Source organism: Dermochelys coriacea, chromosome 3, assembly GCF_009764565.3.
Source record: "Dermochelys coriacea isolate rDerCor1 chromosome 3, rDerCor1.pri.v4, whole genome shotgun sequence".
NCBI lineage: Eukaryota > Metazoa > Chordata > Testudines > Dermochelyidae > Dermochelys > Dermochelys coriacea.
Genome location: NC_050070.1, coordinates 150,984,598 through 151,012,575, shown reverse-complemented (window position 1 = coordinate 151,012,575; position 27,978 = coordinate 150,984,598). Strand labels below are relative to the sequence as shown.

At 45.2% G+C, this 27,978-nt stretch overlaps 2 protein-coding genes across 10 annotated transcripts in view; one reads left to right on the top strand and one right to left on the bottom strand.

Annotated features, from left to right (window-relative positions):
- Positions 1-42: 42 nt before the first annotated feature.
- On the bottom strand, positions 43-21,577 carry RNF8 (ring finger protein 8). 8 transcript variants are annotated; one of them, XM_043511595.1, is made up of 9 exons: positions 21,191-21,437; positions 18,420-18,474; positions 16,230-16,358; positions 12,676-13,425; positions 10,762-10,824; positions 6,784-6,873; positions 5,472-5,579; positions 4,447-4,658; positions 43-2,296 (listed from the first exon to the last, which is right to left on the bottom strand). In XM_043511595.1, the coding sequence occupies exons 1-9, from the start codon at positions 21,361-21,363 to the stop codon at positions 2,257-2,259; spliced, it is 1,620 nt and encodes a 539-aa protein (XP_043367530.1). In that variant the 5' UTR covers positions 21,364-21,437; the 3' UTR covers positions 43-2,256. The 8 variants fall into 8 exon arrangements, 7 of the variants coding, with proteins under 7 accessions (XP_043367530.1, XP_043367529.1, XP_038252578.2 ...); XM_043511594.1 differs by having other exon boundaries at positions 4,454-4,658; positions 21,191-21,436; XR_005292103.2 differs by lacking the exon at positions 18,420-18,474 and adding an exon at positions 2,389-3,444 and having other exon boundaries at positions 2,156-2,296; positions 21,191-21,577.
- Positions 21,578-22,656: 1,079 nt separating this feature from the next.
- Positions 22,657-27,978, top strand: part of AARS2 (alanyl-tRNA synthetase 2, mitochondrial) — a 28,868-nt gene continuing 23,546 nt past the window's right edge. The window contains exons 1-2 of one of the 2 annotated variants that reach the window (XM_043511592.1): positions 22,657-22,701; positions 26,352-26,540. In XM_043511592.1, the coding sequence (XP_043367527.1) occupies positions 22,672-22,701; positions 26,352-26,540 (219 nt within the window). In that variant the 5' untranslated portion in view covers positions 22,657-22,671. Of the gene's footprint in view, positions 22,702-24,420; positions 25,003-26,351; positions 26,541-27,978 lie in introns of those variants that run through there. The other variant, XM_038396123.2, reaches the window with a different exon arrangement.

The window sequence follows — 27,978 nt, the reverse complement described above, 5'->3', positions numbered from 1 at the left end:
GACTTACATTTTGGAACAGGTATAATTAGACAATGACAGAAATAGCAAAGAAGCAAAATAAATATATTTAGTAAAAATAAAACAGGCAGAAAGAATAATACAGAAACATGGCAGAATACATCAGATAGAAGAAATCTGTAAGCCTTGGGCTCCAGAGAGTTTATCCCATGTTAGATGGAAACAGATCCCCTTCTTCCACAGAGAGTCCTGGGTTAGTGTCAACCATTCTCAATCCTCTATCCCCACTCCTCCCCCACAAGTGACTAGCACTTCTAAAGACAATATGCATGTAGGAATTGAATGTCAAGAGCACAGGAGAGCAGGAAACCTCAAGGTAGTGTTGGCTCCTCCACAGGAGAGAAACCTTATACTGAAATTTAAGAAGGGTGACAGTTACCTGCACCTTGGTTCCTAGATCAGACATTTTGTCCCTGTTACAGTCCTGATCACACAAATCATGTCAGGAGGACACACTTGCCTCATGGAATGGCAGCACCCTTCACACATTCCTGCAGTGAGTCCTTTCTTTAGCACAGGATAGTTTAAATTAAGAAATACTACATCCCCATGGTTAGAGTGCTGTGTGTTTTAACTATATTACATTGTTGGCTTATCTGCCCCAACAAATGCAGGGCAGAATGGTCTGTGTGATTTATCATACAAATCCCTGAATGAACGAGTCTTTTGGAATAACTTCATAAAAACAGTAAAATGCTAAGGCTGCTATGACTATCAGAAGGGAAAATGTTTTTAACGTTAAGCAACCAGATCTATAAAAATGAGAGCAGGACCCATTTTTATCATTAAAGTCAAAAGTAATTAGCAGAATGAAGTTTGTGGCTCTGGGTGTGGCAGGCAGAACAGCGGAAGTAGGTTCACATTTCTCTCCTTAGAAGCAGGAGAAATACAGAAATGGGTACATACGTACACATAGATAGAGAAATACTACTACAGATAAATATGTTTTTTCTCTCACACAATCAAACAGTACCTTTCAGCTAACAAAACTAACTCAAGTACATAGGCCAATGAAAACAGAACTTCACAGTCAGGTGCTTGCAAAAACGAGGCAAGATTTGTTCACCAGCTCTTCAGTGAGGATTTTCTTTGCTGCAAGGCTAGTGTTATGTCCCAGCTGAACAGCAACATTTTGTAAACAGTAAAAATATGTAGGTACAGTACTTTCCCCCCTTCTTGCCTTGTGTTTTGCCACAGATGCTACCTCCCCACCAGGACCACCGGACATTCCATTAACTCAAATAGCAGCAGCACTTCTGAAGAGATAAAAGTTATCTCCGCTTCTGACAGGGACTGACTAGGTTCTTTTAAGTTATTGTTCCTAGATGTGCTCATTTCCCGCCTCCTTTAAGCAGGAAAAGGCCTGGAAAGAGAATGACTAAGATGCTTTGCGAGCAAGAGTACAGCACTGGTTAAGGCTGACACTTGGGTAATTCAATCTTCTCCATCTCTACCTAACAGAAAATAAGTAACATCAGTAGAGTAGCCAGAGACCCAGCACCCCAACCTACAATGAACTGAGCACACTAGGATCCAAGGACGGTACAGGTACAATCAGCCAAGTGTTACCGCTTAACGACACAAAGACAAGCATGAGTCAAGCTGTCATGTAAAATCACACAAGGAAAACCCATATTAAACTGGCACTGTACTGGTGTATTAGGTGTACCTCTGCTATCTGCTGGATGGAATGGCAGGCCTGCTCAAATATCTATCCATTCTCTCCACTAGCTGAAATAAAGGAAACAGACAAACATTTGAATAGGTGTAATTCAACCCAGCAGACAAGCAGTGGAGCATGCAGGGAAACCAGGACATTATTCTACTGATCAGGTCACAAGTGATTGTGGAAATCAAAGTTTGTGTGTAAACGTACTTAGCATGACATGCATTAGTTTACCCCCACAATTCCAGTTTGTATGCTTTAGAGGGCAAGAAATTATACATTCATTTAAAAACAAAAACAGTGCTCTGATAAGCACTCTTCGTCTGCAGCTCGAATTCCAGGCTGTTCAACGCCTATCTGTCCAAACATCCAGTCCATTCACCTCTGACGGCAGTAGATCCAAGCACACTTGGGTTGATTCTGCATGGCTCACAGGCAATCCAATCTGCGATATGGGAGTTCAGATACCATAGATATCATAGATATCATCATAATCAGAGTCCTCCTCAAAGTCATCACTGTCATAACTGCTCATCGACAAGATGGAATAGATAGAAGAAATGATACTGCTCTCACTGTCCGTGGCTGGGTTCACTAAGACATCCTGTTTCTCTGCATTCAAAACATACACAGATACTGTAGTTAGCTGGTGGCTAGATTACAGTCAGTGCTAATTGCTAGAATTCTCTTTGAAACTTTAGTACCTCCTCTTACTGCCACACCGTACGCTTTACAGCAAGTTTTTCAAGCTGTAGGTCTGGAGACCATCTGGGTGGGGCTTGTCTTTTCTATTTATAATCTTGAAAAAACAACATGAATGGGATTTTCTTTGATTTCTTGTATGCGTATTCCAGTTCCAACAGGGCTGCAGGAATAGCACTGAGGGCAAGGAGACATTCTCTTCACCTCTTGTTAATGCTCTCCCTGTTGGTACCCAACCAAATGCTCCCTTGTTGGTACCAATCAATGTGGAGTCACCAGAAGAGATTATAGCAGCTGGCTACTTCAGGGCCTTATCAGTAAGGAGGGTGAAAAGGGACAAAGTCAGAAGGGGCATCAAGGAGCAAAAGACTTCAGAGGACAACAAGGACTCCATTCAAGCCTCTGGAAACTATAGGCCTGCTGAGGCAGGGATTGTCTGCTGTTACTTGTTTGCAGAGGCCCTAATCTTTGACTGGAGTTCCTAGGTACTATTGGAATATAACTAACCATTCCCTGTTGAGCCTGTCTCCCAGCCAGTTCCCTTCTGGAATCCATGTATAACTGGAGCTCATTCCAGTTTCAGTCAATCTTTCCACCACTGCATAGAAACAAGCTCATCCATCTCACTGAAATGTGTCAAAATAAAGGCTATTATAAAGCTTTCTTTGCCGTAGTATTCAATTAATAGTTAAACACTGTATCGGGCTCACATGAAGGTGGGGCCTGAGGAAAGGATAAAATGTTTGAGAATCATTGATTTCCTGTATGTGAGAATGAAGTGGGTTCCCATAAAGACACCATTTCATCTGGTCACCGTTAAGTCCACGACAAGACACTTCAATGCTGCTTTGGTGTACTCTACAGATGTGCATATTAGGCTATTACACCTGAGCAGAGTCACTTCTGCAGAGATGAAAGCAATCCATGAAGCAGTGCTGGAAAGCCTCTGAGCAGTGCAGCATTTTCTGAGGGAATCAGACTGATTTGGCTAAAGGTGGTTTTTTTCAGGTTAGCATTGACAATGTTTAGTGATGTCATTCTGTTTCACCAAGGAGGATCTGAAATATTTCAAAAGCACCTTTCGTTAGGATGGATCCCAAAGAGCTGTACACGTTATACATAAAAGGGATCATGCACCCACCTCTAAAGGGGAACCAAGTAGTGATTTAACAGCACACAGCAACAACCATTTTTAGGAAGAGCAATGGAGAATAAATTCTGTATTTCAATACCTAGATAGTAGTGATGGGTGCTCTAGAAACAGATTTGGAACAGGGATGTAGAATGGCGTTACCCACATTGGAATTTTGGCAGGATATCAAGCTTCACACCCTTACTACTCTTGTTTTAATTACAAGTGGACAGGACCATGGTTTTGTCCCTCAATCATGCTGAGGCACTAAATTCAATATTGACTCAGAGGGAAGAGTGAGACCTGCTGAATCAGCAACACTACATGCAGCACTCCAGTTATCTTCAGCGGTCTCCCATCCAATGCCAACTATAAATTACCCCTCTAAAAAAGCAGATTAGAAAACAATATCCAGTAACTGTGTGCTGGTGCCACGCTTCTCTCTGGCATGTTGCCCGTGGAACTTGCCAACCAGCCCTCCCACCATTCAGCTTTCATATTGATCTATAGCCAGTACGTTTAACCCACTGTCTAGAAGTCACTTGGTAGATTTTTCAAGACCTGCTCTGAGCAATGATAGTTTACTAAAAATATCACCAAATAAACTAATACTGCTTAGCCTCTAGTAGTGAAGTCTTCCCACTTCCCTGATTAATACGGTTCATACGATATAGTCTCTAGAAAGTTCCCCAAACTATTTTACAATGCAACAATCTGGCTATGTAACATATTCTGAAATGATTTCCCAATCTAACCTCTGAAAAATCTATTGGAAATATTGACACAGCCATAACCTCATACAGGAATAAAGGTTCATTCCCAGGACTCTGTGCATTCCTAGTGCATTCCTGTGGTATACAGGTGCCAAAGGAAGTTCTGTTAAAGACACGGAGACAGAGACTGCATTTGTCACACCTCATCCACCCACCTCTCACCTTTGCGCTCTCGGATGAGAGCCAGGCGGTGCTCCTTCATCTCCAAGTTCAAGTTTTCTACCATCCTGTCAATGCAGTTGTCCAGAACCAGGGAGCGCGTCTTGGATTGTATCTCTCGCCTGCAGATGGGACACTCCACTTTACGTTTCATCCATTCATTGATGCAGTAGGAGCAGAAGCTGTGTGCACAGTTCAGAGTGACAGCCTGCGGAGGTCAGGAGGAAGAACACCATCAGAGCACTGAGATTGGGATAAAAGAAAATCCTGTGAAGTAGCAAAACATCATATGGGCATTTCCTCTTAGAGAAAATATTAGTGCCCTTCTTTATTACCTGCTGTCTAAGGATCACACAGTACTTATGAAACAACCAATCCTTACAAGACAAGGAATGTAGAGATTATCCCTGTTTTTCAGACGGAAAAACTGGTAAATGAAGTAACTCACCCAAGATTACAGCAAATTTGTGGCGCACTCGGAAGAGAACCAAGAAATTCAAAATTCCAGTCCTGAGCCTTAAACACTAGACCATGCTTTCAATTTAAAGCATATTTCCTGAGGCACCACTCCATAGTGAAACTAGATGGAGTTTAATTTTCTGATTCTCAGACGCTAGAACAAGGTCATTATGTTCAGGTTTCCACTGTTAAGAAGGAATTTCTAAATGACCCATTGAAATTAAAATAAACATTTCTATTCATGCTTTAATAGCCTACATTGCAGGCCTAATCTGAGTGGAGTGTCCCTTCTAGGATTACTGAAGGGGAGTCAAATTCTACCCTTAGTTATAGCCATGCAACCCCAGTTAATTCATTGAAATTGGGTAGGTATAAATGACAATATAAAGTGACAATACTCAGCAAGGGGAGCAAAACACAAAAATGTCAGTGTGAATAATTTCCTAGATCTAAAGAGAACTATAAAACACTTCTAAAACAACAAAAACTTTGCTTTGACTTTTGAAAATAAAAGATTCTTAAATCCTTTCCCTTCTGAACAAAGCCATGTCCATTACTGTACCTCAATAAAGTGTTCAGAACAGATTGTACACTGCAGCTCATTCTCCAGTACATCATTCATCTGACTCAAAACCTCCTCCTTTTGCGCTCTCACCTTCTCCTTCTCCTCCTGTAAGGAAGACACACATGGTCACCTGCTGAGGAGCAAAGGGTTTACTAAATAAGGGCAGGAGATGGGGTGCAGGAGCAGTGGAGGAAAGAGACAGATACAGCACACAATCCCAGGGTTTTCTTGTTTCAGGTCTGCATTCTTTCTATATGGAGAGGAGAAGAAAGGGGTTTCAAATCAGCAACCACAGCCATACAGAGAACAATCCCAGACACTGCAGAGATAGTTGTTACAATACATAGTTTCAACAATTACTGACGTCCTACTTTTGTGAAGAAGGTACAAGCTGAGTCAGGCTTTCCAGAATATCTTCCAGATCTTTCCTAACTACTTAAAGGATATTTCCTTGAAGCAAAAATTCACCGCAGGATGAACTCGGCATAAAAGGTCTCCGGTCAGAAGAACTATTGTAGCAGCAGGAATAGAAAGTATCTGTTCAGCCAAAACAGTTCAAATGGAGGAGTGCAAAAAAAACAAGTAGAAGCTTGGGAATTTAAGATGCTTCCTTGGTCTCATATAGTGATGTAGAGTGAAATGCAACAGGTTGCTAGTCACCAAGGTATACTAGGCATCTGGTCTACTTCCTAAGTAAAATGGAGAAAGTCACAACCGAAGCTACATTTAAAACAATGTTTAGTTTCTGAAGGAACCGAAAGTCAAAGGAAATGCAGCCAAAGATGGGAGATGCCATGTCCTCCTAGAGTAGGCACAATAGGGAATTCTCTAGATTGCTTTCCATCATGCCCTCATGCAGGAGGAGACATGCCTTAATTCAGTCAATTCCTTTGCTGTTTTCAGTCCTAGATAGAGCTCAATGCAGTTTTAGTTGTATGAACTTTAACAGAAAGTGAAACACTAGTTTTCAAACTCACCCAGTCTGGTAGGGCTTTTTTTGAGGAGGGAAGATTGGGCCACTGCTCCTGCACATTGTGTCATGTTCCTCTGCTCTGCACTCTCTTTTTGAGTTTGAGCTTCCTCCACTAATGCCTATTCACAGTGCCACTCCATGTAGGGGACTATCAAAACAAGACATCTTTTCCCTGTCATCCGGAAAGCAAGCCAGTCACCTCTTCAATATACAAGATTTCCACTGCTCCTGGAAATCGGAAGCTCTAAGGAAAGTACTGAACAACCTGTTTCCTCCATGGCAGCAAATTGTGCTGCTCTAATGAACAGAACAGAAAAATCAATTTCTGTTCAGTACCTTAGTCTCTTCCAACTCTTTATTCTTAGCTTGAATGATCTCTTCAAAATCCTTCTTGCTACGACTCAGTTCATCCATCAGGGCACGATGCTGTGAAAATATAAATCCAGAGAGATTCTCATAACTTGCCCCAATGAAACGTACATGCTCCCTACCATCCTGATCACTCACTGATTTTTGCCAATTTTTTACTGAATCAATGCAACATGAGCCCAACTCCTAGGGGCTTAAGGATTCCAATTACTTCTTTAGATGAGGAATCAAAAGGATTAGTCTTCTATAAGCAAGTAAAATGTAGGCCACACGGTAACGCACAACTGGAAAAAACTCAAGCACTAAGCAAACAGATTCTCAGTTAAAAAGGGTAAAACCCTTATGTAATACATCAATAGATGGGTTAGTCACTGGATTCAGCGTAGGTCAGAAAATACAAACCCAGTTTATCAGAAGTACATCTCTGGGGAAGATATAAATCATACCCCAGTTGTGCCTCACTACACCAGGATGTGCAGGAATGGTGTCCCTAGCCTCTGTTTGCCAGAAGCTGGGAATGGGTGACGGGATGGATCACTTGATTATTACCCATTCTGTTCATTCCCTCTGGGGCACCTGGCATTGGCCACTGTTGGAAGACAGGATACTGGGCTAGAGGGACCTTTGGTCTGACCCAGTATGGCCATTCTTATCTTATCTTATCAGGTAGTGACATAAGAATTTGGGGGTTAAATCCCAAGAGGTTCCAGGGTTTTCCAGCTGCCAGTGGGAGTGTCTCCTTGGGCTGAGGGTAACCAGGACTAGTTACTAGTTAGCTTCTTATCCATACCTCAGGCCTTGTCTACACTAACACTTACTTCTGTATAACTTATGTTGCTCAGGGATGTGAATAATCCACATCCAAGAGCTGGTGTGGACAGCGCTATGCTGGCCGGAGAGCTTCTCCCACCAACATAGCTACTGCCTGTCGCAGAAGTGGAGTTATTATGCTGATAGGAGAGCTCTCCTGTCGGCAAAGAGCATCTTCACCAGATGCACTGCAGCTGCGCCTAAGTAGCGCTTCTAATGTAGACTAGGTCTTAGCCTAATTAGGCTCTGAGCCTAACAAAAAATCTGGGCTCCTTTCAGGGAGGAGCAGATGGTGCTGCCTGCTTAGACCCCAGAACAAGGAGCAATGGAGACACAAGAGCTGTCCCATTCACATTAATTTACTTTGGTATTTAAACACAAAAACAGATGAACAAAGTTCTTTTATTTTGGTCATTCTAGAAAAAATATAAATATAAGTATAAATATAAATATAATAAATATAAATAAATATAAATAAACCTAAAACCCTTAATAAAGGCACTGGACTGATGGTTTATTACAACAATCTCTAACCCACTAATCTCACTTTTTGTCCTATGACTAAAGGGGTGTTAATGGGCCACTTCACCTTGAATGGTCCCATCAAATATGTGCTAACTACTTACGCTAAACTATATCTGTTCATCTTGTATTTAGCTGTGACACTCTCAGGGCGTGTCTACACTACAATCTTAAATCGAGGTATGTTAAGTCAACTTACAGCCACCACAGTAATTACTGCGGTGGCTGATGTCCACACTACCCTCCCTTGGTCAGTGGTGCGCATCCTCACCTGGAGCTTTTCCAGCGACTGAAGGGAGGCGGGGGGCCTAAGAGCCAGGATTCTCAGCTCTGCATAGCTCAGCACCGGAACCCAGCTGTCCCCCGGGGCTTCTCATCTTCCCGCTCCCAGCTGGGGGGCAGCCACACAGTACTTCTGGCCTCCAGCAGGGAGATCCATGCCCAGTCCAGCTGCCATGCTCCCAGCAGGGAGCCCAGGTGGCAGCCCATCTGGGAGCAGAAACTTGGCAGCAGCCCAGCTGGGAACTGCTCTCTTGTCAGAAGGAACCCAGGATCTACAATGACACTGTGTCACCCTAACTACACCAACATAACCGCTATGCCTCTCATGGAGATGGAGTTGTTTTATCAGGCCTTGTCTACACTGCAAAGTTTTGTCAGCAAAAGTTATGCCACTTTAATTAAACCACAGCATTTGCCGACAAAACTTTGTAGTGTAGATAAGGCCTCAGTGTAGTAGGACACTTACATCGGCAGGAGCAAGGCTGTAGTGTAGACACTGAGGCCTGGTCTACACTGGCAAGTTTTTTTTTGCCAAAAGGCAGCTTTTGGCACTGAAACAACAGAGGTGTACACACTGCAAACCGCTTTTTGCGCCAAAATCCCTCAGGTTTTTGCGCTGAGGTTTTAGTGCTGTAGTGCCAGCGTGAATGCCTTGATTGCTTTTATCGCTGTAACTGACCGTAACTGACCTCTGGTGGTGTCCCACAATGCCTGCAGTGACTGGTCTGCTCCTTGTTTTGAACTCCACTGCCCTGCAGGCATGTGCCCCTCCCCTTTAAGCTCCCTTTTGTCAGCCAGCATGCTGTGCTGTTCTGCTCTGGGACACAAAGCAAATCATTAATGTGGAATGCTACTGCTGTCTCCCACAATAGGAACAGAGGCAGGCAGGCAGGGGTGGATATGTGTGTGTGAGAGCAAGAGATACTCTGAGCAGATCCAGGGAGGGAGGCAGGGATTGATGTGGGAGGGTTCCACCGCCCCCTGCCTCAGGACTGGCTGCTTCAAGGGCTATCTGAATTTAGGAGACAGCATGCTGACACATTAACTCTCCTCCAAACACACTGTCTGTCTCTTGCCCCCCCACCATACACACACACACTCCCCACCACACTTCAGTTGAAAAGCAGCTGGCAATAAACTGCTGAGCTTGAATTAATATGCAAACTAGATACCATTAACTTGGGTTTGAATAGAGAATGGGAGTGGCTGGTTCATTATACATATTGAATCTATTTCCCCATGTTAAGTATCCTCACCCCTTCTTATCAACTGTCTAAATGGGCCATTTTGATTATCACTACAAAAGTTTTTTTCTCCTGCTGATAATAACTCATCTTAATTAAATTAGCCTCTTACTCCACCGTTTCATGTTCTCTGTATGCATGTATATATACACATCTTCTTACCATATGTTCCATTCTATGCATCCGATGAAGTGGGCTGTAGCCCACGAAAGCTTATCCTCAAATAAATTTCTAAGGTGCCACAAGTACTCCTGTTCTTTTTTCATGGAACAGTGGGATTGAGAAACCTGAATCATGTGATGTACCTGTCCCGTGAGGCACTGCAAACCCTTCCCAAAGCACCCTGCAGCCAGTTGCATAGTGGGATAGCTACCACAGTGCACTGCTCTTTGTCGTTGCAAGAATTGCTAGTGTGGATGTGCTCCAGCGACACAAGGAACACAATGCAACAGCGGTTTAATTACAGAGCTTTAATAAAAGTGGTATAACTTTTGGCACAAAAACTTGCCAGTGAAGACATAGCCTGACATAGTTAGGTCGACATAAGGTAGCTTATGTCAGCTTAACTCTGTAGTATAGACCGAGCCTTAATACCTTTCCCAGACCCGAAGAACTCTGTGTAGCACAAAACCTTGTCTCTCACCAACAGAAGTTGGTCCAATAAAAGATATTATCTCAGCCAATTTTCCTGTCTAATATCCTACAACAACACTGCATGGAAATACCATGACATGTGCCAATAAAATCTGATTTAGAAAAAAGAAAGCAGCAGCTAGAGATGTGACAGCTAGCTTATAAAAAGCCACTTACCAAAGGTTCAGCCAACTGAGAAGTTACATATTCATTACAGTTACCTAAAGCTTTTAGATTGTATTTAGTGTATTTTTGCTCTTTTTCCACAGTATTTCTGTTTGCCAATTATCATGGGGTGTGGAACTTGTCACCTATATCACAGAGATGAAAAGCAGTTGCAATCTGTTCCTGAGGACAGTCCTAGGGCTCCTGGCCAGTTGCCAGAATAGCAGGCAAAGTTTAGGCATTCCCCACATTACACAGCTGGACCACACCTAGCTTTGTAGTAAATTACCTGCTGCAGAACCTGGGCCAGTTGCTCCTTCAGATTCTCTTCCCCTTGCTGCTTCTTCACTCCCTGAAAAAATAAGACACAAAAGGAGAGTTTTGCTGGGGAGAAGAAAAACAATTATGGAACCAAACTAAGCAATATAAAGAGGTCAGGAACAGCTAGTTAATTATTTTTGTTAAGATACGGTCAAGGTCCAGAGAAAATAAGAATAATAATAAAAAAAAGAGAAGTAAATAAAAAGATTTTGGGGTCCATTCAGAAGTGTCTGGCAGTCCGGCTTTGGCCCACAATCTGCCAATTGACTACCTTTGGGCTAGAGCAGGGATCTCAAACTCAAATCACCACGAGGGCCACATGAGGCCTAGTACACTGGCTCACGGGCCACATCACTGACACCTTTCCATACAAAGATATAAAAGCCCACCCCTCTGCCCCCGGCCCCACCCGCACTCCACTCCTTTCATGAGGCCCCAACTCTTCCCACCCCTTCCCTGGCCCCATTCCAACCCCTTCCCCAAAGTCCCCACCCCAACTCCATCCCTCCCTGCCCCTATTCCAACCCCTTCCCCAAATCCCAGTCCCGCCTCTTTTCCGCCTCCTCCCCTGAGCACGCGGCTCCCGGCTCCTTCCCCTTTCCTCCTGGAAAGCGCTAAGCACCTGGAGGTAGGCAGAGGAGCAGGGATGCGACGTGCTGGGGGCGGGGGTGAGGGGAGCTTGGCGGCCGCAGGAAAGAACTCCTGGGGGATGGGGTGGGGAGCTTGGCGGAGCGCAGCAAATAACTCCACGGGCCACCATGTGTTTGAGACCGCTGGGCTAGAGGAACAGGGAGAAAGAGAAACTCCTGTTTTCTCTCATGTTAGAAACAGATTAATTAAGGAAGTGTCGTAAGGAAACCTAAAGCAAACTTAAGAAATATCTCACATTCAGTGCTTCCCAGGCTCTTGAATGATCAGAGCCATTTAAACTCAAACATTAATACTGAAGGATATTGTCTACAAAGAGATATAAATATCTGAAACATCTCCAAGTTATTTTAGCTTTAATGGGACTAGAATGTTCATAAGGCAGAGAAAGGGAAGTAATAGGCTGTGAGTGGGGAAATGGAAATGTTTTAACTCCATTTGGAAACATCTAAAGAGATTAATTACTATAGACAACTCCCATTGCTGCTTTGGATCCCTCCTCCAGTATGGGCAGAGAGGGAGAATCATCTGTCTTTCTGTATGCAAGGTTTCAACAATGAAGCGTTCAATTATCTAGACCAATAGGTTTTCTTGGGTGTTCCCAATTACTAGGCAGAATGACCAGTCCACTTTCAGCTGGATTCTCTCTTGCTTTCAAACATACTTGTTAACAAACTCAAGTACAGAGAGACAGAGACCAGAATTTTTTTTTTTTTTTTAAATTTGACAGCTAGTTACTTATCTGCATGAATGTATACAGGCCTGTAAAACTTCCAGATTGAGCACTTTGTGAAGGAAACCGTATTTACAGGTAAGGAAATTGCCCTTCCTGCATTTTATTCATTAGACAATCTGGATCAATGGAAGTAGCAGTGCCCACTGATTCTCCTGCTTGAATGGGAAAGGGCTTCCAATGCAACTCAGTCTTGACCTGGTAACCTATGTCTAGAGATAGAAGAGGAGTTCAGTTTCAACGACCCATTCAGTCCTTGTCCTCTCTACAACCACAAGGGAGAACACAGAAACAATATTCATTTCACACAGACTATTCAGCTTTCAAATGGCAATAATGCTTTTTACTATCAATTTGTGCCGAACTTGCCTTTGAGGTTAAACCCCATTACTAATCTCTTGCCTAGTCAAGCCCCTCTTGTTTCTACCCATTCTCTAGGTCTGTATGTTTGGAAGTGGCATACTTTGGAATGGAAGATAATTTCCATACAAACGTGCATACCTCCAGAAGCTGCTGCTGCTCCTCATAGAATATCTTCTCCAGTTGTTGCACCCTCTGCTGCTGATGCTCCTGTTCAGTGCACAACTGGTCCTGCAATTCCTGCAGCTCCTGCTCCATCACCCTGATCTCTTTTTGGCCAGACTTCCTGCTCTTCTTCACACTCAAAACAGCTGTCTGCTTCTCGTCCACCTTGACTTTCAGCTTCATTATATTTCCCAGGGTTTTCCTCAGCATTTCCAAACCAGTCCAAGACTGTGCCAGGCTAGAGGCTTTCTGGTCCTTATGGCTAAGAGATATAGCTTTCTCAGAGTTCATAGGATTACAATACACTGTAGCTTTATCCTCCTCCATGCTTGGTCCAGGAGAAGGTAGCTTAACATCCATGTTTTCTGTTGGCTGTTTGGCCAGTTCTGCCCTCCCCCATGATTTACCCAAAGGTTCACTATCGCAGGACACTCTGTCCCTTTTAGATCTTGAATTCGAAGGGCCTTCTAGTCCAGATGCCTCTGATTCCTCCAAACTAAGTTTACGTTTAGTTCTTGCACCCTTAGGTTTCCCCATCAGTTGGTCATTCCTCGGGGCTAAAAATGGACTAACTTTCTCCCATTCTTCCTTAATCACTTCATATTCATATTCAGCAGTTTCTTTGTTATCCAAAGGCACTCCTAGTTGAATATGATCTCCTTCAGCTATTGGATAGGCCTTTGAGGGATCAAGACGTTCCTTATTCAACCAAACACCATTTAAACTCTGAAAACAAACAGAAATCAGCAAAACTTTTCAGGAGTACTTGTGGCACCTTAGAAACTAACAAACTTATTAGAGCATAAGCTTTCATGAGCTACAGCTCACTTCATCGGATGCATAGAATGGAACATATAGTAAAATACATAGATAAGTTGGAAGTTACCATGCAAACTGTGAGAGGCTAATTAGTTAAGATGAGCTATCATCAGCAGGAGAAAAAAAACTTTTGTAGTTATAATCAAGATGGCCCATTTAGACAGTTGACAAGAAGGTGTGAGGATACTTAAGGAAATAGATTCAATATGTGTAATTACCCAGCTCATGAAAGCTTATGCTCTAATAAATTTGTTAGTCTCTACGGTGCCACAAGTACTCCTGTTCTTTTTGCGGATACAGACTAACACGGCTGCTACTCTAAAACAAAACTTATCAATGTACATTTAAGTTAACTCCTCTACAAGGTATATTTGGTTGCTGCAAACAAAGCCTACCTTTTCAGAAAGAATATTTCAAAGATAATTCAACAAATTCTCTAACTAGCTTTTGCACTACTCAAACAACTGAGTCAGTGTCCCTTTTTCGTGTGTGTGTGTGTGTGTGTGTGTGTGGGTGGGTGTGTGTGTGTGTGAGAGAAATTTAGTTATACCACTAGTAAGGGTTTCCTTCTACAACTCTTAAGAATAAAATTGATTTAGGCAACCACATGGAAGAAAAGGATGGAACTATCTATGGTGGTTTAAAGAAGAAACAATGGTCTGAAGCTTAATGGGAAATGCTTGAGCTAGCCCCTAGGAAAGACTCTGCAACAGAGATCAATGACACACTGGAATGATTTGTCAAGAACACTTATTTGGGCATGTCACCAAGAGTTCAAGAACAGGCTACAAAGAAAGAAGGTTAAAGGGACTAAATTCATACAAAATAAAAGCAGAGGGGAAAACTTAAACCAGCTCTGTACAAAAGTAGAGAAACACAAAAAGAAAGAGAAGACATACCAGAAGATGTATAACGTAGCAATGGTTTTATACTGAAAAGAGGGCTAAGTTAGATTAGACACCAAGAGAGGAAAAACTTCCTAACAATAAGAACAAGCTGAGAATTGAGTTGTGCTCAGTACAGACTGTAGTGTCATCAGCAATGGAAGTATCCCAAAGAAATATGATAACAAGCTTGAGGGAACAGTAGAGATGATAACATGTAGCAGGTGCAGCAAGGGGTTACATTCAGTGGTGAGCTGGAGCCGGTTCGCACCGGTTCGCTGGAATCGGTTGTTAGATTTAGAAGCCCTTTTAAAACTGGTTGTCCAGTGAGGGACAATCGGTTCTAAAAGGGCTTCTAAATTTAACAACTTGCCATTCCCCCCACTGATCACATCAAAAGTGGCACCTTAGGTGCCGACTCCGTGGGTGCTCCGGGGCTGGAGCACCCACGGGGAAAATTTGGTGGGATCTAGCCTATTTCTAGTCTCTATTTTTCCTTCCAAGAAAAGTGTGAAATTTACTTCTGTGGAAGAAGAACTACAGCTAAAATGGTGAGAAGGTGCATATGAACAGATGATTGGGGTCAGCACATCTCCTCTCCCTTACTGTCTCCAGTGGGTGCATGTAAGCACACAAGTCACTCTGCAATGACTGTAGTAACTAATCTTTTATTCAAAGTACACCACCACTGCTACTTGGGGCTGTGTGCAGGAGACAGAGGGCTGCTGATAGGGCATGAGGGATCTTTCCATTTAAAATTCACTCCTCTCACCACATTTCACCTCCAAAATAACTGGAATCTGTTGACTATTAGGGCATGTTGTAGAGCCCACCTCCTTTCCTGACTCTCAGGGAGGGAGGGATTCTTGGAGCTAGTATTTGTAGATGGGAGATTGGTTAGTTTCTGTTGGGTTTTTTTTCATATTAAAAATACAAAGCATTTAGAGTCTTGGCTATGCGCTTTGAATTGTATGCATCAAAACAAACAAGATTGAGATTTTAATAACGCTCACTGTATGTCTTCTAGTCCCTCCACCTATTCTTGGCCTTACAACTGAATCCTTTATAAGTCAACTTGTACTACAGATGTAACATTTGGAATGTTCTAACTGGTTTTCACTCAGCTTCCTAACTTTAATAATTTTCCAGCCTGAAGGAAAGTGTGGGGAAAGGGACTTGAATTAAAGGGGCAAGCAACTTGCCATTGTCAGCAAATGAGATAGTAGGCATTTTAGAACTTTAATCTCAATTCTTTACTCTAGCCAAATGATGAAGATGTGTTTCATGTCAACCAATGGAATCAAAAGCCAGTTTCATGATCAGAAAACCATCTCCAACTTTAGTTTATTAAAACTAAATTATAGTTGTGCCACTATAATAACTGGTACCAGTTTGTCATTTAATTAACATTGCAAGAGCAATATCCTTTTTAAGAATGTCAGCCTTCATAGTTATTCTTTGCATAGCAATACAAAGTTCACAGACAGGCTCTCAGGACCAATCCTCCCCACAGCATTTCACTATCTGATAGCATTAAAGTGCTCTATTAAAGAGAAGAAGCTAAAAGCAGGAAGTATCCCTTGTAGACATGAATAAGCCTGACACAGCATTCTGGGTCTCAGCTAGGATGAAGTTCCAGATTCAGGGTGCACAACTAGAAGCAAATGTTCCCATAGGTCTTTTACCCAAGTTAGACTATATTACAGCATGACTCAAGGTTACCTGTACTTCATAACTATGACCCTGCAGCTACTCAGACACAGCTCCCAAATGGGAAGTTATCTTCAATATCTCTCAATGCAATTAAAACTCCTTCAATCTCAGTACCTTGTTGTCTGTAACTGTCCACTGGCCTTGTGCATTCTGCTTGAAAACACAGTGGTAACGAGAGATCATCAGTGGGCAGGTTTTTGAGACCAGCTGGTAGGTGAGACCAAATCCTCGGCCTATAGTTACCTAAAGATAAAAACAGTTTAATAGCCACCATCAGTAACAATAAAGAAAGAGTGATCTGCTTTGATTTTAAATACAGTAAAATAAACACATGGGATGAATTAGCTTTGTACAGTAGTGTCTACTGGGGTTCAAAGTAGTAAGTTTAACACTAACCACACAAGTGGTTACTACTTATAACTTTTACTGAATGTGACATAACTTCATGTTTAAATCCAAGAGTCAAAAGCTAGGGGGAAGCCTTGAAAAAGCCTGACGTACACTGGTGTTTTAGGAGTGGGGAACATTTGTGTCCATTTAACCAGGGTGGATTTGATTTAAATCATGATTTAAATCACTAGTCAGGAAGACTTGATTTAATCATGGATTTCTACATAAAAGTGCATTCCTGTTGGGTGAATGTTCAGACATGTTCCTTTCATCATCTTCAACACAGCTGCCTCCTGAGAAGGAACACTTCTCATGATGTTATTTCATTCGGGCAACCAGGCCTTGCATTTCTTTGTTGCACTGTTTGAATTTTGCACGCATGCCTGTCTTACCCACAGGTAGGGGAACTTAATTAAAATATTCCCAAAGATGGGTCTCTTTTATGGACTGCTGCCATTATAGGTTTGCCCTTCTAGTGAGAGACTGGTCTGGTAGATCTCAAATCAATGAAGGCTACACTCAGAAAGACCTCTGGAATATGCTGCTCAGACAGTTTCACTTTTGTTTCTACTGCCTGTCCCTCCCTTCTCACATTTATCTCCAGACTTCTTCTCCTTGTCCAGATCTATTCCGCCCCCAACAATCTTCTATTCACTGAACTTATTGAAACTTTGCACTTTTAGAGAGAGGTAAGGGATTGACTCTGTGTATACAAACTGAGGGGGACAATAGGGTTGAGATCTGTTATTTTGCACCTCTATATATTATTTATTTAAAAACATTTTTGCTGTTAACAAGCATGTTATCTCTGGAGACACAAATCCACAGTCTGAGAACTGCAAAACTAAGCATCTGTGATGGTATCTTCTAGACTGAGCACTGAGTCTCATTGAGTAGATAGAAAGATTAACCTAAATAATCTATACAGAAGCCTGTAGAACCCCATAAAATTGGGTCCCTAATCCATGAACTATTGGAACTCATTTACAAAACTTTTCTTAAACATTACATGAATATATTATCTCATACTATAGAGTTAGAATTTATAATCCCTATTCCATGATGAGATCTCTTTGAGCTATAATGTATTTTAATTAAAACTATCTTTAGATAAGTTTTTTCCTCAAAAAGCATTTTATCAAAAAAATCCGATTTAAATTTTTAAAAAAATCAGATTTTTTTTTTTTTTTTTTTTTTAAAAAGCATTGATTTTTATCCACCCTGCATTTAACCGATAACAAATCTCCTTTAACTGAGTACTCCAACAACCAACCCTCTTCTGCCTTCTGGCTAGAATACTTGGAGCATGTCTTCACTGGCAACGTGGCTTGTGTAGTCGCGGCAGAGTACTGGGAGAGAGCTCTCCCAGCGCTCTGAAAAAAAACACCTCCACAAGGGGCATGGCTCCCAGCGCTGGTGCTCTGTCTATAGTGGCAGGTTACAGCACTGAAACTTGCAGTGCTCAGAGGTGTGTTTTTTCACACCCTCGAGCGAGAATGTTGCAGTGCTGTGAAGTGCTAGTGTAGATAAGCCCTTAGTAAAAAGTCTCTGATAAAACTAGCATTCTCACATTTTCTTTGTTCAGAACTGAGGTGAGCAATCTTAGAAGCTTTAGCTGCATAAAGTCCTTCAGGTTGGTCAAGAATCTACAGAGACATTGATGTATAGCAGTATGACTCTCCAATCTTACTTGAGACAGATAGAATCTCTTACTGAGCTGGAGTTCTGACACTGAAGGCTCACTTGGAGGGGAGAATTTTCCTGGTGAATAATGAGAGCAGAAGTTGTGGTTCCTCTAACTTGGGAGAGGCTGAAGTTTTTCATTGTTCAATCTCTAAGTCAATTTAACAAAGCATCTGAACAGTTTAGTTATTTCCTCCAATCCCTGTGACTCTCACAGGAGTCATCATTTACCTGAAGAGTATGGCATAGCTGAAAGACAGTCATCAATGTAACTTGAAAGTTCATGCTGATAAATGAAAAATACCATTGTGGTCCAATAATTAATAGCAAAGGCAACAAGATAAAGGTAACATCATTGATGTACTGTACTTCGACTTGGTAACAGATGACATTTTGATTAAAAAACTAGAACAATGTAAAATAAATATGGCACACATTAAAGGGATTAAAAGTTGGCAGATAGGTCTCAAAATGTAATTGTAAATGGAGAATCACCATTGAAAGGGTGTTTCTAATGGGGTCCCACAGGAATTGGTTCTTGGCCCTATGCTATTTAACATTTTTATCAATGACCTGGAAGAAACACAAAATCATCATTGATAAAGTGATGACACTAAAAATGGGGGAGTGGACAGGCCACTGATTCAGAGCAATCTGGATTGCTTGGTAAACTGCACACAAGCAAACAATATGTGTTTTAATACAGCTAAATGTAAAGGTATACATCCAGAAACAAACAATGTAGGTCATACTAACAGCATGGGGGACCTCATCCTGGGAAGCAGTGATTCTCAAAAAGATTTCCAGGTCAGAGTGGATAGTCAGCTGAACATGTGCTCTCAGTGCAATGCTGTGGCCAAAAGGGTTAAAGTGATCTTTTGTGGCATAAACGGGAATCTCAGGAAGTAGTAGAAGTTATTTTATCTCTATATTTGATACTGGTATGACCGCTGCTGGAATACGTGTCCACAATTCAGGAAAGATGTTGATAAATTGGAAAGGATTCAGAAGAAACACAAGAATGACTAAAGGATTCCTTATAATAATAGACTCAAGGAGCTCAATCTATTTAGTTTAACAAAGAGAAGGTAAACGGGTGACTTGATTACAGTCTGTAAGTACCTACATGGAAAACAAATATTTAATATTAGGCTCTTCAGTCTACCACAGAGGTTCTCAAACAGGGGAGGGGGAGAATTATTTTGGGGAAGTTCTATGACCTGTGTTATACAGGAGATCAGACTATATTACAATGTTCCCTTCTGGTCTTGGAAACTATGAAAGAACACAACCCAGCATTTCACATATTTACCAAGCAATCCAGAATTGTGCAGAAAGTCAGATGATCCTCAAGGAAGTGAAAACTTACACATGCATACATCATCAGTATTGGTCATGTCTTTTTCAAGACCTTGAGTACTAGTCCACGAATAAATTTCTTAACCGGTATCTACTTTGTATTAGTCATTTCTGATTATTGTACCCTTTTTAGCTTCTGTAAGGTACAGGTCAGAAAGACTCATTTTTACAGAGGATTCTCACCTGTCTCCTACATTAGAAATTCATTTCTTGTTAATCCTGATTTTCTAGTATTGAGATGGGAAATTAACTCACTGCTTAAAGCCTTATTTTGTTTTTTTTGTTCCATTCTGTTTAATATATATCTGGTAAACAGCAGGGTGGAAGGAATCTGTCAGAATTTCAGCATCTCGTTCCTTCAATTCAAGATTGAGAAAGCCTCCACTCCAGTTCCCTGAACCTCTGAAGAAAAAAAAGTTCTGCTTTCCCTCTATCACCACCCTCAAACATTTTAAGCTTTTCTCTGTTCAAGAAGAAATAAAAGGTCACAAACTCTCTGCTAGGACTCTTTTCAGAGTAGCAGCCGTGTTAGTCTGTATTTGCAAAAAGAAAAGGAGGACTTGTGGCACCTTAGAGACTAACAAATTTATTTGAGCATAAGCTTTCGTGAGCTACAGCTCACTTCATTGGATGCATCCAAAGAAGTGAGCTGTAGCATCCAATGAAGTGAGCTGTAGCTCACGAAAGCTTATGCTCAAATAAATTTGTTAGTCTCTAAGGTGCCACAAGTCCTCCTTTTCTTTTTGCTAGGACTCTAACTCCTAGCAGGACCTGTAACACCTTTGGAGAAGACTTTCACTCATTCAGAGGAGCATTATACAAGCAACTCTGAGGAAGCTGCCACCACTCTGTCAAGATTTCCACACTTCTGCCCTAGTCAGCAAAGAGACCCTCCGCCTGTAAAGCAGAGGTGGCTTCCCCCAGTGAGTGGGAGGAGCTTGCACTCACCACTGCCCACTGGACCTCGCCTCCCCCCCACAGAAGAGACAAGGGCTGGAATGGAAACCAACCAACCCTCACCCCATACTACAGGCTGCTGCTTCTACAGCAGTCAACCAGGGCTACGCGTTCCCCTGGGGGTCCCTCAACTCATCTAGATATTTGTCTAGTTTTACAACAGGCTATACAAAAAGCATTAGCGAAATTCGTACAACATCACACTTCACACAATGACTTGTCTATATTGCGCTATGTACTATACACTGAAATGCAAGCACAATATTTAAAACTCCAGTCTATTTATTTCACCATGATACGGTAAACAATGAGAAAGTAAGCCATGGTCCAGCCATCGAGTGCCGGGCCACTTTTGTATTTTTATGTCTGATTCTGTAAGCAAATAGCTTTTAAGTGGGGTGAAAAGACAAGCCAGACTCCGGCAAGGGGTACAGTAGTCCGGCAAGGTTGAGAATCACTGGTCTGCAGGGCTCAGGGGCACATGGGAAACACCAGGGAGCCCTCAGCCCCACCACACCTCACTGCCCCCTCCCCCACCACCACCACCACCACCAGCCCACAGACCCTTCCCCCTGCTCATCACCTCCCTCCCTACCCACCACCACCACCACATCCCGCCCCTCCCCCGCCACCAGCCGCCTCCCCCCCCGCTCACCAGCTCCCGTCCCCTGTCCTACGGGCCCCACCTCGCTGCCGCTCTCCAGCAGGAGCCACTGGCCGCTCGTGCCCACTCGCCTGAGGCACCAGGTCCGGCCGGAGCCCCCCGCGGGCGAGGAGCCGCCCCGCTCCGCCATCCCGCCTGCACCGTCCGGCCTCGGCAGCAGACAGGAGCAATCGCTAAAGGGGACGGTGGCGCCATCCAACTCCGGGCGGCCGGACGCTCGCTTGCCTCCGTTACCCACAACAAAGATGGCACCAAACCCACAGCGCCTGCGCGGGCGCAGCAGCCCAGTCAATCGATGCCAGAGCCATAACTCCCAGGGGCGGACTCTGTTGTGCGCGTGCTCAGAACTCGCACCGGCTGCCCCCGTCTTTGGCGGCGAGCCCAGCCCGTGCATCTACGGCTCCGCGCTTCACGCCCCCAGCCCCGCGACTGTTGTTGCCGGCTGCTGCGTGGATTCAAGTTAGGGCCAGTTACTGCTTCCATAGGTGGGAGGCAGGGGTCAGTGATGCTCAAACCGTAGCTACCCCGGCCTGGCTCCTGACACGTCCTGCTCCCCAGGGATCAGGATTTGGATCCCAGCCCTACATGAGTCATTACACAAAGTAAAACTATTTCCCCATGGTATTTCTCCCCCCCCACCCCACCCGCCACTGTTCCTCAGATATTCTTGTTAACTGCTGGAAATAGGCCACCTTGCTTGTCACCATGAAAGGTTTTCCTCCTTCCCCCCCCCCCCCCCCGCTGCTGGTGATGGCTCATCTTAAGTGATCACTCTCCTTACAGTAAAAAGAAAAGGAGTACTTGTGGCACCTTAGAGACTAACAAATTTATTAGAGCATAAGCTTTCGTGAGGTACAGTCAGCTCACGAAAGCTTATGCTCTAATAAATTTGTTAGTCTCTAAGGTGCCACAAGTACTCCTTTTCTTTTTGCGAATACAGACTAACACGGCTGCTACTCTGAAACCTCTCCTTACAGTGTGTATGATAAACCCATTGTTTCATGTTCTCTGTGTGTGTGTATCAATCTCCCCTCTGTATTTTCCACCAAATGCATCCGATTCAGCGAGCTGTAGCTCACGAAAGCTTATGCTCAAATAAATTTGTTAGTCTCTAGGGTGCCACAAGTACTCCTTTTCTTTTTGCGAATACAGACTAACACGGCTGCTACTCTGAAACCAGCCCTACAGTACTCACCCTCTTGGCCATGATGCCAATGAACTGAGCTGGAGGAAACCAGCAGATCTCCAGCCCCCGTTGCAGGTTTACGAGAGGAAGCTACATGGCTCTCTCCCCCCGGGGCCACCACTGCTCTGTCCTGTGTACTCAGCGTGCTCATCCAAGCCCAGCAGAATAGGCCCACGGACTGTACCGGCCGTACTATAAACTCAGGTGAGAGCTTCAGATGTGAAAGCCCTATCACCCCTTGCACAGAGGGTTGTCAGGACACAAACAACCTGAAGAACGATACAGAGGTCAAACATGGCCTCTGATCTTTTCACTTTATGGGACTCAGAGGTATTACCTGTAACATTGTAGGTATACAGTTTTGACACAGAAACATGATTTTTTCCAGGTTGTAATCTTCCTTTATTTGCAGTTGCCAACTCTCATGATTTTATCACAACTGTCACAAAATTTTGGTGTCTTTCTGAAAATGTCAGCTCTTGGAAGCAAGGAATTAAGAGAGAATCTCATCTTTCATTTAAAAAAATAAGTTTCTATCCTAATAGGGAAAAAAAAGTTTGAAAACAAGACCTGAAGGTATCCTGAAGTCTCCAAGGACAAAGGCAAAGAAAAAGACCCCAACATTTAAAAAAAAAAATCGTGATTTTTGTGGGTCTGATTCATGACTCTGGGTTAGCAATGCTGATTATTATTGAACATTGGAGATGTGGAAAGCGTTGTCCACAACAAAAGAAACCTGGGCCCCAGCATGCAAAAGTTAATAAATATATGATGCACAAGGCCCCAAATTGGTGGAACTGAACAACAGGCTAAAGGAAAAGTAAGACTACCAGCTGACAGGCTAGTCAGAGAGGAGCCAGGTGTACAATGCTCAAGGGTCCAGGTTCATCAGAGAAGGGAACTAGGGTTGCCAGCCCTCCCGGTTTCACTGAGAATCTCCCAGAATCAGGCCCTATCTCCCAGAGGCTACTGACACCAAACTGGGAGATTTTATGCCACTAAAAGTCGGCAGCGTTGCAGGGCTAAGGCAGGCTCCCTGCCTGCCCTGGGCCCACACTGCTTCTGGAAGCAGCTGGCACATACCTGTGGCCCCTGGTGGGAGACAGGGGGTCTCTGTACGCTGCCTGCACAGGCGCCAACTTTTGTTGGCGTCGCTGGGTGCTCATGCCCCGGCCCCAACTCCACCCCCTCCCTGCCCCTATTGCACCCCTCTCCAAATCCCTGCCCCAGCTCCGCCTCTTCTCTGAGCGTGCCGCATTCCTCCTCCTCCCCCCTCCCAGCGTGGCAAACTCTGGGAGCCAGGGGGAGAAACAAGACACAGCAGCATGCTCGGGGGAGGAGGCGGAGGCGAGCTGCCGATGGGTGCAGAGCACCCACCAATTTTTCCCCGTGAGTGCTCCAGCCTGGAGCACCCACGGAGTTGGTTCCTATGGCTGCCTGTGCCCTGAGTGCCAACTCCACAGCTCCTATTGGCCGGGAAGCTCCCTTTGTTCCCCATCTCCCACAGGAGCCGCAGGCTGCTTCCAGGAGCGGTGCGGGGTCAGGGCAGGCAAGGAGCCTGTCTTAGCCCCACTATGCTGCCAATCGGGAGCCACCCCAGGTAAGCACCTCCCAGCCGGAGCGTGCACCCTGAACATCCTTCTGCACCCCTACACCAGCCCAAAGCCCCCTCCTGCACCCCTCCCACACTCCAATCCCCTGTCTCAGTACTGAGCACCCTCTCACACCCAAACTCCCACAGCTTGCATGCTGAACCCCCTCCAGTACACCTTGCACCCCCACCCCTCCTGCACCCCAACCTCCTGCCCTAGGCTCAGCCAAGAGCCCCCTCCCACATACCTATCCCAGAGCTGGGACATCCCAACCCCCTGTCCCAGCCCAGTAAAAGAGACTGAGTAGGGGGAAAGGGAGCGAGTGACTGAGGGAGGGGGATGGAGTGAGTGGGCGGGGCCTCAGAAAAGGGGCGGGGCAAAGGTGTTTGGGTTGTGCGATTACACAGTTGGCAAGCCGAAGGGGAACTGTCACTGAAGACCAAAAGGAAATGGACAAGTAGGGTTTACATAACACTCTTCCCCTGCCACCAAGCTCCACACTGCTACTTGGCCAGCAGCTGGTGCAGGGAACGGGAGCACCGAGCTCTGCAGAGGGTGGACCAGGCCCAGCTCTGCTCACCCCCACCCCAGCCCACCGAGCAGCCGGGTGCCTCGGTGCCAGTGCCACGTGCTCGGAGGCCGCTTCAGGCGGACCTGTAAGGGGCGCAGAGCATGCTGGGAGGATGAGCTCTGCACACCCCGTTCGACTCCCCGATCCCACCAGCCCCTGCGGCAGGGATTTCTCTCTTGCTGCCGCCTCTCTCGTTGAGTGGTTTCCCGCTGACGAAGCGAAGCCGGGTCCGGCTTTCAGGAGTTCCGCCCACAGTTAAGATGGCCGCGGGAGGCCATGTGCGGGGGCTGCTCCGGGTCCCCCCGGGTTGGCGCTGCGATCCGCGCCGGGCTCGCTCCGCCGCCGCCGGTCCCCCGGCCGGGCAGGTCCGCCAGGCCTTTCTCCGCTTTTTCCAGGAGCAGCACAAACACCGGCTGGTGCCCTCGGCCCCGGTGCGGCCCCGCGGGGACCCCGGGCTCCTCTTCGTCAACGCGGGCATGAACCAGGTGGGGGCGAGCCCCGAGGCGGCGCTGCCTGAGCCTGCAGACAGGCGGCTCCCGGGGCAGACGCAGCCCCCGCCCTGGGCCCCCAGCTGTAGCTGCTGGGCCGTGCCCGAGCTCCTGGCAGCCGAGCCCCGGGGCTGCCTGGCACTGGCCAGAGCCGCGGTCACCTCGCAACCGCATCGTCGCTGCTGGGGAGCTCTCGGCAGCCGCGGAGCTGTAGCCCCTGGTGCCCTCCGATTCCTCCCCAGTACCTGGCTGTTGAGTTCTGGGGCCAGCCCGTGTCTGGTAAATCTTTCAGACACTGGTGTAGTTACCCATCCTTAGCTATCAGAGGGGTAGCTGTGTTAGTCTGTATCCACAAGAACAAGGAGGAGGCTGGTGGCACCTTAAAGACTAACAGATTTATTTGGGCATAAGCTTTCGTGGGTGAAAAACCCCCTTCTTTAAATCCATCCTTAGCTGTGAGGGTGGCATGCTGCAGCAGGTCCTCTGGGCAGCACCCATGGATCCACTGTGCATGTAGCTCACCCCATTGCATCTCTCTGTAATAAAAAAAAAAAAAAAAAAAAAAAGGGCAATTTGGCCCTTAGCAGCATAGCATCTAGGTGCCTCACTGTCATTGCTGGGAACACCCCTGTGAGGCAGGAAAGTGCTCTCTGTGCCTGACAGATTAAGTGATTTGCACAGGGTCTCACACAAAGTCTGTGTCTGAGCTGAGAATTGAATCCAGGTTTCTTGGGTCCCAGATCAGTGTCCTGATCACTAGGCCATCCTTCCAACCCTTATGTTTGTCTGCCATGGGGATCGATGCAATATGCAGTGCTTAGACTCCCATTAGAGTTGACAATTGTCCTTCACAACTCCTTTTGAAGTTGAACTGAAAACGAAACCTTGGGAATGTTTTCCACAAACATGGAATTGTGTTGGGCAGGAGAAGGTGGGGGGCCTGTGGGAGACTCAGGTTCAAGTTCCGGTCTGCCTTGATTTGGGATGAAAAACTCTGCTGTCTGAATCAGGGACTTGATCCTGGGTTTCCTACCTTCTAGGCTAGTGCACTAACCACATGGCCAAAGAGCGTCTCTCAAGCCTATCTGACATATTGCATGGAAACAAATAACGTCTTTGTGAAATGTTTTGGTTTTGTTAAAATGGCATATTGTCTGAAATTGTTCCAACCAGCTCTAACTGCCATGCCCCGAATACTTCAAGGCAGTAAATCCTGTGACAAACTTTTCTCGTTACTGTTATTATTTAATAATTATAGCATAGTAGTACTCGGAGGCTCCAGTAAGGGGCCCATTCTGCTGGGCAGTGTATGAAAATGGCGTGATTTTCTTTGTGTTCCCTTTTAGTTCAAGCCCATTTTCCTGGGCACAGCACATCCCCGAAGTGAGCTGGCACAGTACAAGCGTGTGGTGAACAGCCAGAAATGTGTGCGCGCTGGCGGGAAGCACAATGATTTGGATGATGTCGGCAGAGACGTTTACCACCACACCTTCTTTGAGATGCTGGGGAACTGGTCCTTTGGGGATTATTTCAAAGTGAGATGCTAGCGCATGAGCTCCTTAGGGCAGGGATCAGGTCTTGCTGTAAAGTGCATCCGATGAAGTGAGCTGTAGCTCACGAAAGCTTATGCTCTAATAAATTTGTTAGTCTCTAAGGTGCCACAAGTACTCCTTTTCTTTAAGTGCACCCTGTGGCACTGTAAAAATAATTGTACCAGGCATGTTCTCTCAGCTGCTCTGATGAGATTGGAATATTTTTGCTGCAAGTTCCATGATTTAAACCAGAGGTTCCTAACCACAGTCAGCAGAACACATGCTGGCATTCTGTGGAGAATTTGCTGGTCTGGAGGGGCTGGCTGATTTTCCAGCTGCCAAATCACACTAAAACAGGGCTGTCAAACACACGGCCCGCGGCACTATTTGCTGCGGCCCGCCAAACTCCCCTCACCCACCCGCCCCCCAGTTATTTCCTGAGGCCACCAAGCTCCCCTCCCCTGCCGCCACCCCCCCCCCCCAGTGCACCTCGTCCCTGCTCCTCTACCTCCTCCAGGCACTTCCCGCCACCAAACAGTTGTTTAGAAGCACTTAGCTGTTTCCAGGAGGGAGCAGGGAGCCGTATGCTCAGGGGAGGAGTTGGGGCAGCAGCGGGGATTTGGGGATGGGGTTGAAGTTGGGGACTTTGAGAAAGGGGTTGGAATGGGGGTGAGGTCTCGGAAGGGGTAGAGTAGGGACAGGGCCAGGGCAGTGGCGGGGAGCAATGTCAGTGATGTGGCCCTCGAGCCAATGTATTAGTCTTCATGCGGCCCTCCTGGTAATTTGAGTTTGAGATCCCTGCACTAAAAGAAGCTACCAATTTGTTAAATGTTTAGCTAATTCTTATGTGAAAGTGGCAGTTTATGTAGTTGTCATAAAAATAGTATGTCATGGCAAATGGGGTGGCAGTGGATAGGGATGGGTGACACCAAATGGGAGGGAAGGTTTCCATGAAGTAATCTCTGGTTTAAAATATGATCCGTATTAGGAAAAGGTTTGCTGACCCCCCCTGGTTGTTTATGCATCTCCGAAGGGAACCCTGAATTGGAGGCTTACCTCTAGAACAGGGGTTCTCAAACTGTGTCGGGACCCCATTTGAATGGGGTCGCCAAGGCTGGTGTTGACCATGGGCCTCAGCAAGTCTGAAGCCCAAGCCCCACTGCCTAGGGCAGAAGCCTTTGGGTTTCAGCTTTGGCCTCCCCCACCGCCTGGGGCGGCGGGGCTCAGTCTTCGGTCCCTCTTCCTGGGGTCGTGTAGTAATTTTTGTTATCAGAAGGGAATCATGGTGCAATGAAGTTTGAGAATCGCTGCTCTAGGAATTACCCAAAGAAAATGGTGCCAGCTTCAGATGGCTTGAGCTAAGAACTGCATGGTCATGAGAGAGGGCTATGGAGTCTGTGACCCAAATTGGTGTAGAGGTTGCAGCCTAATTCCTGAGGAA

Coding starts and splice junctions, on each gene's coding strand:
- RNF8 (XM_038396646.2), bottom strand. CDS start 21,562: ATGCACGGGCTGGGCTCGCCGCCAAAGACGGGGGCAGCCGGTGCGAGT. Junction 16,359..21,190: donor TGCTGGAGAGCGGCAGCGAG/GTGGGGCCCGTA, acceptor TTTTATCTTTAG/GTAACTATAGGCCGAGGATT. Junction 13,426..16,229: donor GGACAGTTACAGACAACAAG/GTACTGAGATTG, acceptor GTTTGTTTTCAG/AGTTTAAATGGTGTTTGGTT.